Genomic DNA, 16577 nt, shown 5'->3' with positions numbered 1-16577 from the left:
CCTACCGCTGAGATGGATGCTCATTGAGTTTTAGGAAAATTAATGAAAAATATTTGAAAAATATTTGTTTTAACGATAATGAAAAAATTAAATGGTAAAATAAATAGTATCAGGATTGATTTTTTAATTTAAAAATGTAAATTTTCATTAAAATGATCAGTATTGAAAATTTTTCTTTAAAATTTCTTGTGTGTTAGGGTTCATCAACTTTTGATATGATAGAAAAGAAAAGCTAGCTTGCTAACTTTGGTTGGGATTTTGTTTGTTTTATGCAGATCTATAGGGATCCTCAAATTATTTTTCTTGGTTGAAGATATGCTTTTTGGCTTTTGATTTCGCTCTCTCTTATTTTGTTTGAATATTTTACGTGTTTTGAATCAATCATTGTGATAAAGAAGTTGGCATGATCCACTTTCCTTCTTTTTTCTATTTTTGCCATTTGGCTCTTTTGCTTGATGACATTTAAAAGCGGAAATTGATTAGCTCCTTACGCGAAGAAAATTATGAGTCGTACGCGAAATAAAATAGCTCTTTCCGAACGAGGAGGTAAGTATTTTCCTTTACAAAACGCTTGCGCCCAAAATCACAGGGAGAAAAAAAAAAAAATTATTAAAATTCAAAAAATCATTAGTTTTTAAAAAAAAAAATTAAAAAAAAAAAAAAAATCTGTAGTCCTTTAACGATGAGGATTATAAGTTTCTCAACATGAAAATAGTTTTAATAAAGTACTTTAGAATTTAAAACCATATTTTTTAAGCATATAAACAGTATTTACATCTTTAAGTTTTATATTAATAATAAATTTTCAATATTTTCAAATGAGTTCTATATCTTTAATCTCTAGCTAGTTGCCTAATCATGCAAGATTTGGGACCCATTTAACAAGTGCTAGTGCTACATGCCTTTTTTTTTTTTCCAATCAGCTGAAGCTTATTTTATGCATTAATTCTGATCGTGAACATTGTTGCAAAGTACTTCATGGCATTGTAGTAATTTAGCAGTGTTTTTGCATGCTTAGTTGGCATTTTGTGATTGGACGTTTGCTCGTTTTCAATTATGTAGACGGTTATATACGTAAAAGGATACTCTCGGATCTCTTTCACCAAGTTCACCCATCTGGACTCTAGAAATTTGAACCAACAGCCAAAATTATTATAACTTTTAACGGGTCTCTCTGTTTATAATCGGTTAATCAAATTTTAAAAACCCTGATGGATAGATTTGATGAACTTAGTGAAAAAGATCCGGAGAGGATCCATTTCCGTTATATACTTCTAGACTAAGCAATGAGATGGGACATATGTTCTTTTTACTTGTCCTCTCTTTGTTGGTATCAAGGTTGAAAGTAAGTAATCAAGACTCAAGAGTAACAAGTAACTTCAGTCTTCAGATGTAAGAATGAATGTTCTGAATGAATCAAGCTTTATGCATCGAAAATTACAAACTTGAACCTCCTTCAAATATTTCAGGAAGTATTTTTGCTCATCACCATAACCAATGGTGTATACTCACCATTTTATTTATTTTGAATTTTAAAATTCGTGTAATAGGTAGACACAAATCTCAAAATTCAAACTTATCTAATGGTAAGAAATAGGGTGGTGAGCATTACCACCACTTGATGATAGGGAGTGAAAATGCACTCAATATTTCATCATAATCAAATAAACAGGCAAGCAATCTTTAAAAAAAAAAGAATTTTAATGAAAAGTCTACAGTACTGTTCACTTTAACGAAAAATCATATTTTTACACTAAAAAGTCAATTCTGGTACTATTCACTTTACTCTTTATTTTGTCCTTATCATTAAAATTCAAAGTTTTCAAGCCTTTTTCATTAACTTTCCTTAAAAACAAAATCATAAAATTAAATTATTATCTGAGAATTATTTGATAAGTTGGATTGTAACAATTATCTTAAGCGAGTCACACAATGTCATTGTCATGTGTGAAAATTACTATATATGCAAGTGTCGAATGCGCTTTGGGATAAGCGCCACAATCACATCCTCAACTTCACCAACGTTTGATGTTTTTGCCACGCAAGTTGGCCGGGCCAGCAGCTTCTTCATACGAATGACTAGTTACAAACTTACAAATCCAATTAACAAAAAGAAAATTACAAGCTCGATTCATGCTTTTTGGTTTCTCATGATGATGAGTTTTATTTGGTTTGGAAGCTAGTTTTCACACCATTTTTCTCCCTCTAAACACCATTAATTTCGGGTTGAATTAGTCAAAAGAATCAAGAAACATAAATAAACATAAGCGTGCAAACAAAAAAAAATGGTGTGAAAATCTTCTCCCCTTGATTTTAGTTGAACCATAACCGACACCTAACAAAAGAAGAACTTTTACACAAGATCATTCATCTGATTGAAAAAATAATCATCGGTAAATCACTGATCTATTCCCAAAGGGAGAACACTTGAGGATTCATTTGACATAGAAGATTCGATCAGGAATTGATAAGTCACGATTTTCAAGGTATATTAAAAGAAGAAATGATAAATTTGTGGTCAACTTGGCGGTAGAAGAAGGATTACTCGAGAAAAAAAGTCATCCATGGAAGCATTAGAAGGAAGAAGTTTATCTTCATGTCTTATCCTCATGTCTGATCCTCTAACCCTAATATCATTCTGCTCCACCTTCGAAATTCCTTGAACTTAGATGGTCATTTATTCCGTTCCAATCCAATCCCCCCAACCAAACAAGGCCTTAGGACATAGTTCTACCACACTCTAGCCATTTAGTCCCAGCTCTATCATTCCAACGAGTCGGCAGGCATTAAGCTATGCAATCAGTAAACTGTACATTGTTGGTTTAAGTTCTAAATTCACAATCTTCAATACAACTACCACACCATATCTCACCACATATAATTCTTTTTCCAAACTGAAAAACCAAAACCATGTAATGCGTAACCAGTCACTTCTTGTGACATCCCTCATCATGTCATCATTCAAAATAGCAAGCGTGGCCAGCTAACACAAATACACACGCCAACCATTGATCAAAGGGGTTGAAATGAAAGGGGAGGTAGCTTGTACAATAAAATTGTGCATAACCAACATATCACCAATGGACTAGTATAAGGGTCAAAACGCATAGCGCAATGGCTATGACACAATGTTCACAACCGAGTAGCCAGATAAAGGAATATCTAAATCAAAAGTCTGTGCACTAAACTGAACATTCTAATAGAGTGATGAACAATCACCTCAGCCAAACCAGTCACCGATCCATCATCTATGGATAACAGGCATTTACCATACCATGTACTTGAATCAAGTCAAATGAAAGACCCCTCGACCAATCCCAGAAAGGATTTGGTGAAAATACGTACACTTAGATCATGCATTGTACAGTTCAGATACACAGTAAAGAAAAGTTCTTGGTGCTAGAAAAGGATATCACTCATCTGTATTGCACTATGAAAGACACCCTAGATTTGTTGACCGTGCCAATGCAAATGACACCCCCCCTAAATGGAGCCAATTTAATGCTGAGTTTCATTGAGCCTCATGCCATCAAATAACTAAAAAATCCCGCTCCGCAAACATCTTTACATAAAGAGAGAACGCTGATTAATTATGCCTCACCCCCTACCATACTCATCTCAAACAAAAGTTCTATCACTAAAATGCTGCCATAAAACTAGAAGCCCCACCCCACCAAGACGCTTGCCATATGGAAGTTTACACCAAAACACGAAGCCAAAACCGTGATCTTTAGTTAGGCATAAAGCTCATCGCTCAAGGAACAACATATGTCGAAGAAAACTCAAACTTTGCAAGCATGACAACTGAATTTTCATTGAGTTTCCCAACTCATTGCACATCAAAATTGTTCGAAAAGCTATGAATTGAACAAAGCAGAGCACATAGAACAAGGCACATGTAAATCCACTTCAAATATCAATATTATCAACTCTCAATACTGAATCAAGCAGCACAAAATTTACTAATCTGAAAACAAATTCGGCTCTAAAACTTGTTATTCTCAAATAAGATTCATACAAACGCACCGCCGGAAGTTTCAATAATTCAATCTACTTTCAATACCTCAAAATCAAAACACCACCCCTAAAGATTATTGTTATCCCAAATCGAATTTTACTAAACCCTAAGAAATTACGGAATCATCACAGAAAACCCCCTCCCCCAAAACAGATTCACCAATCTCGAACCCTAGAGATACAGAAAGGTCAAAAGAAAAGGAGGAAAGGTACCGATGTCTCAGACTCGACCCGACCCGGCTCGACTTACTTCTGGGGCGGCGCAGCGCCGAGGATGTTGGCCTGCTGGAGCTCGAGCTCGTTCAGTTGCTGCTCGCGGTCCATGGCTATGATCAACGGCACCACCAATATGAGGAAAGAGGTGCCGGCGATCCAGGCGGCCTTTCCGGTGCTCTTTATGAGCTTCTTCGTGACAAATGCGGCGTCGTTTGCGGCCTGCTTGCCCCGGACGACAATTTGGGACTGCGAGAGCTTCGCGATCACGCCGTCGTCTTCCTTCTTAGGGTTCCTCCGTTCGGGGAGGGAGATTCCGCCTTTTCGAGCTTGGGCCGCCATTGGAGAGGGAGAGAGATAAGAGTTCGGTATGGGAGACTGGGAGTGGAGAACTGGCTGAAAGAGGGCGTGGTTTGGTTGATGTGGTGGACGATTTTACTTATGCAAACGACGTGTCGTTGCTCGCTTTTGTTATTGGCTGCAGAGTTACTCATTCAACTTTTACATTGAAGAAATTTTTCAATTTGCCGGAAACACGTTCCGGTGCATCAAGTGTCCTAATACCAGTAATTGAATATTTAAAAAAAAAAAACCTTCGAATCACTTGTATTTGAATGTTAATGTCTTGTCTTTTATTCTGGTACTAATTATATTATTGTAGGTTGATTGATGTAAGTTTCTCGCTTAGATTTTAGATTTTAACCCTCAAAATTAAACAAGCGAGTTATATTAACTACAAAATAAGCTATAGCCAATTTGAATATATCCATGTCTATCATATCCAATTAAATTGAACAAGAGAAATGTAAGACATGTTCGAGACCATTTAAGGAAGGGCGTCAAAGAGGAATGCTCGTTTCAGAACAGAAAAAAGGACGTTAGAAAAAATAAAGATTTCATCATGTTTCTAGTTAAAACACTTCTAGCAAAAACTCATATCAGCGTAAGTGTTTAAACAAATCCTAACGACCCTTATTTTGTCGTCCATTTGTTCAATTGGGCTAGTCATGCACAGAAAGCCCAAACCTAATATCCACAAAACTTGGATAGCCCAAATCCAAAATCAACTTCCAAAAAGAGCTCCACGTCATTTAAAAAAAAGAAACAAATAAAGAAAGAAAATTAAAATATAAAGAGAGCAAACATGCCCTACGCTGCGCCTACCACGCCTTCCAAGGTTTTTTTTTTTTTCCGCTGCTTCTCGTTTTACCACCAAAATTGCCGTTTACTGAAAGGGCTTTAAAATAAATAAAACTCTCCCTCTCTCTCTCTCTCTCCATCTTCCTCGAAGCTCCAGTTCCAGAACTCTCTTCGAAACGCCGCCGTATCTTTCCCTCAGGTACCTCTTCTACTTCCAATGCCTTTCGTTTCCGTTTCTTACTGTTATGCTTTTCAGTTAGCGTTTATCTTATCGTACCAAACCCTAGGCCTATTCCTGGTTAGGTTGTTCTTTGTTGCTTTAATTTGACTACATATTAGACTACGTATTATTTAATTTTCAATGAGAGTTGTTTTCCCTTCTGTTTTGTTTTGTTAGTATTCAGATTGGAAGTGCAATATGTAGAAATTTAGATGCAATTTTTTTTTAGACTTTTTTTGAAAATTTGGAATTTTGACATTGAAATTAAACAGGTAGGAATTACACCCAGATGTAATGAATAGTTGAAAACATATCAGAATTTTATCGAACCTGCGTTTTTATTCATTCGTTAGTGGTGTCTGGGATGATTTGAATGCATTTATCTTGAAGGGTTTTACACAGTTGCTCTGTCAAATAGTGCCCAAGCTGTAGTTTTGATGGTTAATTAGTTGTCGTAATTCCGTTTTATGAGTTTGATCCTAAGTACATTTATACACTACATATTATGAATTTAGAAATTAATCAGTTTCTTTACTAACGCATGTTAAAACGTGTTTTTAAGAACTATTTTATTAATTGAAGATATGTGTGATGGATGCTTGAGAACGTTAGTCAATGTCCATCTGTGTCTGACCTGTTTTTAGAGGCTTATACCTAACTTTTTTCCTACTGTTCCATGATAACAGCTCTAGTAGCACCCAGAGGTTACAGTTTTGCCAAAAAAAAAAGTAGAGAACATTTTACTCTACCTTTTAAAGTGGTTAGTTCTTAATTACAGTATTGGATTGCATACCTAATTGTAAGTGGGACACTGTCTCACTCCTCTCGAATGGTTGTAGTGTTTATAAGTTCATTGCTTATATTCTCGCAGTTGGTACGGCAGTAAGGCAATAATTTGATTGTCAGGTATGGCAGACAGTGAGACAGTTGTTGCTCAAACATCTGATGTGATGGGGTATACATCAGCAGGATATGCTGATGCCAGCTTAAATATTGCTCCTGATACGGGTGTGTTGCATTCTGAGGCTACCCCAGAGTTTTCTACCACGCCTGGTGGTTCTAGCATAGGCGATGGAAATGCATATTCTGCGGATCTCAATTCTCTCATGCAAGAATCACAAAGTTACACAACATATGAGACCAAACCGGCTGTTGGAGTGACAGATGCTAGTGGGAATGTTGCTAGTAATGAAAATGAAGTCTTGGAGTCATCTCAAGTTGCTAGTTATGATTCTTCTATGAATGGTGTTATTGCTTCTGGAGTGGGAACTGTTTCATCAGTTGATAATGGAGATGCTTCAGATAATGCTAAACCTCTTGATCCGCAACAATTTGGGGATGCTTCTGGTATGTTTTCTTGCATGTTATCTGGGTGAGATTAATTGACTTTTATTTAGCCACGTGAAACCTATACCTTTCAGTGATATTGATCTCAAAGTTAGCTTGTGATGATGTAATAGTAGTTTGTTAGACAAACCTCATGTTCTTGTCTGAATTGGATATTATTAAGGATTAGTTTAGTAAAAGATATGCACTCATCATGTAAGCACATCCGGAGAAGTTTCTAACAATGTCCAAGTTATCTTGTTGCTGTCATGGTAGTGGGATTTAAACGTGTGGTAATCCTATCGTTTGGTGTGTGAATTGATAATGTCTTATTTCTGGTAAATCCGTAAGTTGTCAGTAAGCCAATAGAGAGTACTATTTACGGATAAAATTCTGAACATGTCATCATATGCTTTAAGGTTACAGTAAATACATTATGATGCTTGTGTTAGAATTCCTCTGTCCCACATCGGCCATAAGGCTTGAGAACAAGCCCTTTAAATAGAATTACCCCCACTCTAACTAACACCGAGGCCTTTTGTGATAAAAACTCCACACCTGACGGATTAAGCAAGTGGCCAAGTGGGGACAGTATCGGTGTCGTCGGATAGTAACTGTACCCTCAGGAACAGATTGGTTGTTTTGTTCATTATTTTCCTTTAACGAATCTACCATTTTTCAAAACACAGGGATATTAAATTTTGGGATTTCGATAGGGAGTTTGTAGTTGTATCTACAAATCTTCACATGTTTGCGATTTTGTTATTCCTTGTAGATTATGCGTCTGGATTTACTTCATGTAGCAGTTTATGTGTTTTCTTATATTTATTTATTTCCTTTCTTTTGGTGCAGCCATGTCTGTCGAAGAAGATAGACTGTGGAATATTGTGAGGGCTAATTCCTTGGATTTCAATTCCTGGACTGCTTTAATTGAAGAGACAGAGAGGGTTGCAGAGGTACGTTTGCTGATTTTTTAGTCATTAGATGAATCTTTTGGGTGAGTGTGAATCATCTGAAGTTGAAAAAGATAAGGTTTTGGCGGAGAAATTGTTGTTATTTAAATATGAATCATATGAGGTTGCAAAACTGTGAATTTCACTGTACCTTGTACCGTTGTACATGTTCTTAGATATTTCTGTGATTGTCAGCTGCCTTAGCATACTACGGTGTTCCCATGGTTTTGCATTAGTGGGTAAATATGAAATTAACAATCTTTTGAAATAGCTGCAATTTATCTGTGTAATCTTAGATCTTATTTTTTTATTTTATGCGGCATGACAGATGGTATCTAACCTTTAGTCAATAAATGGCCTTAGAAGATAGAGGGTAAGTTTTAGTACTAATTTTTCTTACCAAGAAAATAAATTGATAGTAGTACCAATTGGAAAATGAAATAAATGTAGTGGTAATAATAGTAGTGAGATAGTGAGGAAAGGAGGATTTCCAAACTAGTAAGTTAGTAACTCAGTCTGCCCCTTTATATTATGGAAATGGTAATATGTGATAAATTTTGTGGTAACTCAATCATATTGTTGTTCTTATAAGTGAAATCTTTACTTGGTGTTTGCAATCAAATTGGTGTTTGCCACAACTCTTGCTGTTGGAATCTATCTACTGACTATTTGAATATGATTCATGCATTTACGTAGAAATTCTTTTTGAACTAACAAATTGCTTTACGTTTATATGCAGGATAACATATTGAAAATTCGGAAAGTTTATGATGCATTTTTAGCAGAGTTTCCTTTGTGTTATGGTTATTGGAAAAAGTATGCAGATCATGAGGCACGTCTAGGTTCTATCGATAAAGTTGTGGAGGTCTATGAACGAGCAGTTCAAGGTGTTACCTATTCAGTTGATATCTGGTTGCATTACTGCATTTTTGCTATAAACACATATGGAGATCCAGACACTGTCAGAAGGTAATAGATCTTCATTTATGCATTGTTGGTGCTGGTCTTTGCTTTGGTAGTTCATGGTCGCATGGTTTCTCAGTTGCAACATACTGGTGTTCTTGCTTTCTAAGGTCATTTCAGTATGATTGCAACAGTGATTCCTCACATGTATTTCCAGAAAGGTTTGATGGGAATGCACTTTTGAAATGCTTTTCTGATGTGCAATCCCTTGCTTTTGAGGCTACAGTATGAGTGTAGCTTTTTGTTTTTTGTTTTAAACGATCTAATTCCAGTTTTTGACCTCAAATATATGTTCTACCGTACCATGAAGACCTGCATCTTAGTAATTTAGAAGTCAATGAATTATGGCTCTATTTAACTTTGACACTCTGAAGTGCATCATTATGCAATTGGCTGCTGGGAAGATCTCGTCCAGTTAAGGGCTTAGATGGCCTCTATCACTGCTCCATTTGACGGACATAGTATGGTTTTATTCAGGAAGGTAAATGCAGCGTTCAGAAGTGTCATATGGTGTTAGAATGAATTGTGCCGGTGTCTCCCTTTCATGGATGTGTTTACCTCAGCTGTATTTATGTTTGTACTCATCTCACCACAATACTGCATGTTAATGGCATTTCAGGTTGTTTGAGCGAGGACTTGCTTATGTTGGAACAGATTACCTATCATTTACTCTTTGGGATAAGTACATAGAATATGAGTACATGCAGCAGGAGTGGGGCCGCCTTGCCATGATCTATTCACGAATATTAGAGAACCCAAATCAGCAATTGGATCGGTATTGGAACAGGTGATCACCAGCTGCAGATTTACATATTTGTTTAATTTAAAATTTATTTTCTGGGTTTTTTTTTTCCTTCTCTCTTTTTGGATACAGTGCTTTAGTTTTTCAGTTTATGCATTTATATCTCACAATAGTATGGCATTGAAGATAATGTCAGCGGTGATTGCCTATGCTTGTTGCTGTTTTTGAATTATTTACTTGGTAGGGCAAGGGACAAGTGTATCACTGCATGCTCAGCTAGTATTATTTACTCATTTGAAATTCAAATGTTTATTGTCTTATTTCCGTTTGGGGTGCCTGGTTCCAATTTTTTGTCCTGGAATGTATGCTGTAGTTGATGGACGTACCATGCATGCGGGTAACGCTGTACCTTTGAAAGTGTTCAAATATAGTACAAATATATTCTACTTGTCATCAAGTATAGAATGCCCCTCATAATATTTGGTTATAACTTGTAAGTATATATATGTGTCTAGGATTTGTGGTTCTCATAAAATTATACCAAATCTACAATTTTGTACGTTTACATGCAATTTTGAATGTTTCTCTATGGGCATGAATACTTATGTGGATAGTGCACCATTAGTTGCATAGTTTTGAAATTTGCTTGTATTAATCCTAGTGCCAATGGTTTTAACAGTTTTAAGGAGTTAGCTGGAAGTCGGCCACTCTCAGAATTGAGGACTGCCGAAGAAGCTGCAGCTGCAGCAGGTGCACATTCAGAGGGCAGTGACAAAGTAAATGGGGAAGAGGTTCAATCTGATGGTGCAGAACAATCTCCTAAACCTGTAAGTGCTGGTTTAACAGAAGCAGAGGAGTTGGAGAAGTATATCACCATTAGAGAAGAGGTGTATAAGAAAGCTAAAGAGTTCGATTCTAAGATCATTAGTTTTGAAACAGCTATTAGGAGGCCCTACTTTCACGTGCGGCCTCTCAATTCTGTAGAGCTTGAAAATTGGACCAGCTACCTAGACTATATAGAAAGGGAAGGCGACTTGAACAAGGTATTTTCAGTGAATTTGATTTATGGCTTGACTCTTTTTAGTTGCCCTGCTTGTTATACATTAACTCACAATCGAGTAATATTTGCTGCACATATGCTTTATTGGCTAAACCGTTGGATGAAGCAACTTTTAAAACAGGAATTTGAACTGAGACTAAAGCATGGGCCTTCAATTTGGTTTCTTTGAGGCTAAGTATTTCAAACTCTCATTTGTCAGTGCGTGTGATAGGTTCATGATGTGTTGGTAAATTTTATTGTTTTTAAAGTTCCAATGTTATGCATGCAGGTATCTTCTTGTCTTCCTAACCATCTGTCTGTCAGGCAAGGAGGGTCCCTCCTTTCCTATTTGAGGGGCCTCTCTGTTCTACTAATGGAGTATTTCTTGGGCATATCTCTTTTGTGTTTTGTTTATCTATTTGTTTCTTTTATGGTTAATGAATACACTTTTTTTGTTATTAATTTTTCATTTTTGTGAATCAGGTAGTCAAGTTATATGAAAGGTGCCTAATTGCTTGTGCTAATTATCCTGAATACTGGATTCGATATGTTCTATGCATGGAGGCCAGTGGAAGTATGGACATTGCTAATAATGCTCTTGCTCGTGCAACCCAGGTCTTTGTGAAGGTATTTCCTTGTAATTTATTTACTTGTATGCTATCAACTTAGACACCAAGATCTTTGTGATGAATGAGCTTCTATGATTCTTTATTATGAAAGATAAGGATGATTAAAACCATGTCTTCCTTTTTTCTAATCCATCTTGTATCCTCATAAGTTGTAGTTAGTGGACTGAAATTGAATGTCAGTTAATGAGAGTTTGTGTGGAGAATTGAAGTACAATGTTGTGCATGGATTTACCAAGATTGGTCTAGAATCCAGTATTTGTGACCTGTCACACTAGTCACCACGTGACTCTGAACTTAGATTTTAAGTATTGAAACTATTGTAGATTGTTGACTATTGAACCCTCAAAGTGAGCTGGGCTGTTACAGAATATGATCAACAATCAACCATGCCCTTTTTCTTCTCTCTATTTTTTCCCTGTGTTTGTAAGCCTTGCTTCTTTCAGTTGAAGAAAGGGTTCTATTTTATTTTTTTTTTACCCCACATTTAGATACAGATAGATAACAAGAGACCCTTTTATGTGACATTACTACCATCTTTTCATACTGGATGCGCTCATGTTACTTACATTGAAGTTAGTTGTATATTACATATGCTGATTAATTATGGTCATGTGTTGGACTGGAGATATTGCTCATAAATGAACAAATTTCATCATTCTGTTGAGTAATTTTTTTTTTTTTTTTTCTGGTAAATGTTGTGTGTTTGACCTGTTTGTCTTGAAATTACAGAGACAACCGGAGATTCACCTTTTTGCTGCTCGATTCAAAGAGCAGAGTGGGGATATACCTGGTGCTCAAGCTGCCTATCAACTTGTACATTCTGAACTCTCACCTGGTCTTCTTGAAGCAATCGTGAAGCATGCAAATATGGAACACCGTCTGGTAAGATGATGTAAACAAGTTGAACTGTACCAGTTTCATTACACATATTGCATGTTTAAACCTAGTCATTTCTTTATTTTTTCATAGGGAAATGTGGAAGCGGCCTACTCTTTGTACGAACAGGCCATTGCCATTGAAAAAGGAAAAGAGCATTCACAGATGTTACCCATGTTGTACGCTCAGTACTCTCGGTTCACTTACCTGGTAGGTTATTAGTTGATGTCTGTCTTTTATTTTGGTATACTGTTGAAGTTTTAACTTATTTTTTGTATTTCCCTATTCATTTTTTACTTCTCTAGATTGTACCCCTGCAGCGTAATTATGCTCTTTTAATAAAACAATTTTTCGTTTTTTGACTGTCAAAGCTTGGGTTTTTCTATTGATTGTTTTTTTTTAAGTCTTGTGGATCATACTAGAGTTGTTTTTGGTGGTTCTTTTTATATTTATATGTGCATTTTTCCTCTGAATTATATCTGGTATCACTTACATTTTTTTTTTCAATAATCAGAACGAGAAATTGATGTCATGAAATTCTTTTGTCCCCAGGTTTCTTCGAATGCAGAAAAAGCTAGAGAAATTTTAGATGGGGCACTCGAGCATATACAATTGTCAAGAGCATTTCTTGAGGTTCTCTCTTCTCTCTCTCTCTCTCTCTCTCTCTCTCTGCATAGTTACACACACATATGGATATTTTCTCCTCCCTTGTAGCCAATGTCCTAATTTCCCGCATTCCCTTAATTTTCACATGCAGTCCATGATAGTTTTCGAGACAATACAGCCACTGCCAAAGCGAATCGATCACATAGATTCGTTAGTTGTGAAGTTCATAGAGCCCAGCTCAGAGAGCCCCAATTTTGCTAGCGTTACTGACAGAGAAGAGCTATCTGGCATCTATTTGGAGGTATAGAGTTTATGTTTTCTTGTAAGATTAACTTTTCAGAGAAGTATATATACAGTTGAGTTGAATGTTGAATGTCTCACTCTCTCTCTCTCTTTCTCACACACACACACACACACATTTAACTATTGAAAGGTGGCCACTAGCATTACGGTTCAGTAATATTCATCTCCACTTGTCAGTGGGAGGTTTTAGGTCCAACTACCATTAATCGCGAGTTTGATACCAGATTATGTTTGGCTTAACCCAATCCGCCACCCCCCAATATCGTTGTATCCAAAAAAAATTTAGAGAAGGTGTAATGTGCCTGGGAATTTGTATGTTGGTCGAGTATGGGAGTAATATTGACCATCTTTCGTTAATTGGAGGAGTGAATCACTTGTCTTTCTGGTGGACTTCCTCTGGGAGTAGGAAGAGTTATGGTTTGGTCTGCTATGTGATTTTTTTGTTTTGAAGTCTTGTTCTTGCTTTATTAATACCCTCAGTGCATGTTTATGTTCTGTCACTGGTGAAATACTTTAATGGTTTTCAGTAAAGGATGCTGCTCTTGAAGAAGTTTGCATCCAAAGTTAATTTTCATGTGTCCTTTTGGCCTTTTAAATGCCAGAATGTTCCGTTTCTTTCAGATTTTATTTTATTTTGGCCTCCTAGTTCTGACACTCTAACAAATGACTTTGTAGTTTGTTAATCTCTTTGGAGATGCACAGTCTATCAAGAAGGCTGAGGATCGACATGCTAAGCTCTTCTTACCTCATAGGAGCAGCACATCAGAGTTGAAAAAACGTCAAGCGGAGGACTTTTTATCTTCCGATAAAGTGAAGCTAGCTAAAGCTTACTCTGGTGTTCCATCCCCCGTCCAGTCGGTCATGGGAGCATATCCAAATACACAGAACCAATGGCCATCTGGTTACGGTGTGCAGCCTCAAGCTTGGCCACCAGCTACGCAAGCTACACAGGGACAACAGTGGCCAGCTGGTTATACCCAACAGGTGGTTTTCCGACATGATTCATTTGATAGAGTAATCTTTTGTTGTTCAACGATGAATTTTTACGTTTGCCCCATTATTTTGAATCTTAAAAGAAGAAATGATTATCTGATTCCTTTGTTCAAATTTTGTTTCAATAGCCGTACAATGCATATAGTGGTTATGGAGCTGGCTACACTAATCCCCAAGCACCCGCGGTGGCGCCACAAACTGCTGCTTATGGTGCTTATCCTTCTACATATCCTCCTCAGGTATGTTATCGATGAGCATTAGTACTACTCTCATTTATTCTGGCGTTTCGTTTAGTTTCTGAGAGCTGATAGTTTAGTTGCAATCTCAGCAGGCCGTCCCGCCTCAAAGTTACGCACATCCAGCCGTGGCAGCAGTAGCACCGGCTCCGCAGCCTGCTTCAGCTCCTCAGGCGTATTATGGGAGTTACTACTGACGCGGCTGGAATAGCCTGCATAGTTAGCCTTTGTAGTTTAATTTTCTTCTTTTGAAAACCTGACCGACGCTGAGTTATGTTTTTCGGAAACGTTGGTTTGTACTTCGTAGCTGACAGATTTTTGGGGGAGACAGAGATAGGGATCAGTTTAATCGTTCCTGGAAATTGTATTCGTATAGAAATTTATCGATCTTTAACATGATATTTAATTGTTGTTTACTGTAAATTCAACTATATCATCGTTGTCGGAAGATCTGGAGAGGATCTCTTTCCTCATTGGAGGATCATTTGTCAGAAGCACTTCCAGTAAAAAGGTTTTTAATAGCACTTTGGAATTTGAAATAAAAATGCGAGTGTTTGGCTAAATATGATCAAAATCGTTTTTGGTGATCTGAAAGCATTTTTAATTATTTTAAAAGTATAGACTTTAGATATGACTGAAAGGTAGAAGATATATACTTATTATTGAGACTTATTTATAATTGGACAAACAATAATATTGATCGTTGATGCAAGTTACAATGAAGAACTAGACAAACAAGAGTGAGATTGTCATTGAATGTGAGTCCCATGTTGGGATTTACATCCACGCAAATTCTGATACAACGCATGACTCATCTTATCAAAAGTCCACACAAATAAGAACTAGATGGTCAATTCATGTGAGTCACATAATTGGAGTATTTATCAAATATAGTCAAAATTAATCCTTAATTTAAAAAATGTCACTTTTATAAAATATAACAAATACATCCATATTTCTACTTGAATAGACACAAATACCCTCAAATTTAACAATCAAATAAATTAAAGGTTTTTTAACCAAAATGATTCATGAATAACTCCTTAATTTGGTCCTTAACAATAAATGATAACAATAGTAATGTTCTTGAATTTGTCTATCGTGAATCATTTTAGTCTTTCTTTGAATTTGTCCATCACTCATTTTAATTTTTTCGTGAAAAATTTGTCAATTGCTCTGTTAGTGTGATGACGATGTGGTGCCATATTTGTCTCACAATTATAATCATATAACGACATGTGGATTAACTTTAAAAACTATTTTTATATTTAAAACTAAAAATGATATTAGTAAGAAAAAAGGTGTTGAAGACATGATTGAAATTGTGTTGCTCCCACTTATGGTAACTGCGACGACGCTCAATGTCGGTGATGAGGGGTCGAAGGGGATAGGATTGTGGTGGTGGAGTGTAGAAGCAAAGGTGAAGTTGGACCGGAGCTTGAGGCGATAGTAGCTAAAAAGCCTTTAATTTATTTAATTGTTAAATTTGAGGGTATTTGTGTCTATTTATATGAAATTTTGGATATATTTGAAAGTTTGTATACAAAGTGACATTTTTGAAATTAAGAGTTAATTTTTGGCTATATTTGACAAATACTTCATAATTTACATGCATTTGCGTGCAGCTTCTTGACACAACGCACAACTTACATTGACACAATCTAAACAAACAAAAACTTCATTGTCAATCCATGTGAGACTTAATAGTCATATCGACCTACATTTACGCGACTTCTTGTCCCAACGCACAACTAACGGCAGCAAAGTCCGAAAAAGCAAAGTTCTTTTTACCCTAATTGGGTAATTATTCCTACCTTATTTGGGTGGTGCAAAATCAGTTGCCGAACCCTCACGTTATGGTGACGGACAGACTTTTGGACATTTCGGAAATTAACAATCCTTGCCACGTTCCTTTGTTTGACAAAAGCCAATCCAAACACATGATTTTAACCCGAATTGGCAAAAACCACTCCTTCATCTTTCCTCTGTACCTTTCCACTCGGCCTCACAGAATCAGGAAATTTAGCCACACGTTTGCAAACCCCCGATCGCACGTTTGCAAACCCCCGACCAAAAGATCAAGTGGACCGCATTTGATCACGCTCTCATCCACTACTACTTTCCCAACACACCCCTTGCTACGATCTCAGCCGTCCATTTCATAACTCTATTCCCATCTGGCCCCTAAACTTTCAATTTTGTTCTCAAAGTCTAATCTTTTAAATTGTGTTATTCTTCTATTAGGGTTACGTGTATTTGATTCTCATAAGTAAGACTCATGTGTTTTTAATCAAACTTTTTTAAAATGATATGAGTTTAAT

General features: G+C 36.5%; 2 protein-coding genes across 7 annotated transcripts; one reads left to right on the top strand and one right to left on the bottom strand.

Annotated features, from left to right (window-relative positions):
- Positions 1–3968: 3968 nt before the first annotated feature.
- Positions 3969–4633, bottom strand: LOC103959774 (mitochondrial import receptor subunit TOM9-2). Its single transcript, XM_009372133.3, has one exon. The coding sequence runs from the start codon at positions 4570–4572 to the stop codon at positions 4264–4266; it is 309 nt and encodes a 102-aa protein (XP_009370408.1). The 5' UTR covers positions 4573–4633; the 3' UTR covers positions 3969–4263.
- Positions 4634–5414: 781 nt separating this feature from the next.
- LOC103959781 (pre-mRNA-processing factor 39-2) lies at positions 5415–14679 on the top strand. Of its 6 annotated transcripts, none has more exons than XM_048567700.1 (15): positions 5426–5569; positions 6277–6350; positions 6462–6937; positions 7769–7872; positions 8609–8838; positions 9452–9619; positions 10254–10617; positions 11097–11240; positions 11972–12124; positions 12212–12328; positions 12671–12751; positions 12876–13025; positions 13703–14011; positions 14149–14259; positions 14352–14679. In XM_048567700.1, exons 3-15 carry the CDS (start codon positions 6499–6501, stop codon positions 14451–14453), a joined length of 2472 nt encoding a protein of 823 aa, XP_048423657.1. In that variant the 5' UTR covers positions 5426–5569; positions 6277–6350; positions 6462–6498; the 3' UTR covers positions 14454–14679. The 6 variants fall into 6 exon arrangements, with proteins under 6 accessions (XP_009370417.2, XP_048423652.1, XP_048423657.1 ...); XM_048567698.1 differs by having other exon boundaries at positions 5427–5569; positions 6497–6937; positions 14349–14679; XM_009372149.3 differs by having other exon boundaries at positions 5427–5569; positions 14349–14679.
- The last annotated feature ends 1898 nt before the right edge of the window (positions 14680–16577 follow it).

Source organism: the organism of the source record quoted next, unplaced genomic scaffold (genome assembly GCF_019419815.1).
Source record: "Pyrus x bretschneideri cultivar Hongxiangsu unplaced genomic scaffold, Pyrus_bretschneideri_v1 Contig10, whole genome shotgun sequence".
NCBI classification, from domain to species: Eukaryota; Viridiplantae; Streptophyta; class Magnoliopsida; order Rosales; family Rosaceae; genus Pyrus; species Pyrus x bretschneideri.
The sequence above is the reverse complement of the archived record's forward strand: the minus strand, read 5'-3'. Positions and strand labels throughout refer to the sequence as shown.

Coding starts and splice junctions, on each gene's coding strand:
- LOC103959774 (XM_009372133.3), bottom strand. CDS start 4,572: ATGGCGGCCCAAGCTCGAAAAGGCGGAATCTCCCTCCCCGAACGGAGG.
- LOC103959781 (XM_009372142.3), top strand. CDS start 6,499: ATGGCAGACAGTGAGACAGTTGTTGCTCAAACATCTGATGTGATGGGG. Junction 12,329..12,670: donor ACTCTCGGTTCACTTACCTG/GTAGGTTATTAG, acceptor TTTTGTCCCCAG/GTTTCTTCGAATGCAGAAAA. Junction 14,260..14,348: donor CTTCTACATATCCTCCTCAG/GTATGTTATCGA, acceptor TTGCAATCTCAG/CAGGCCGTCCCGCCTCAAAG.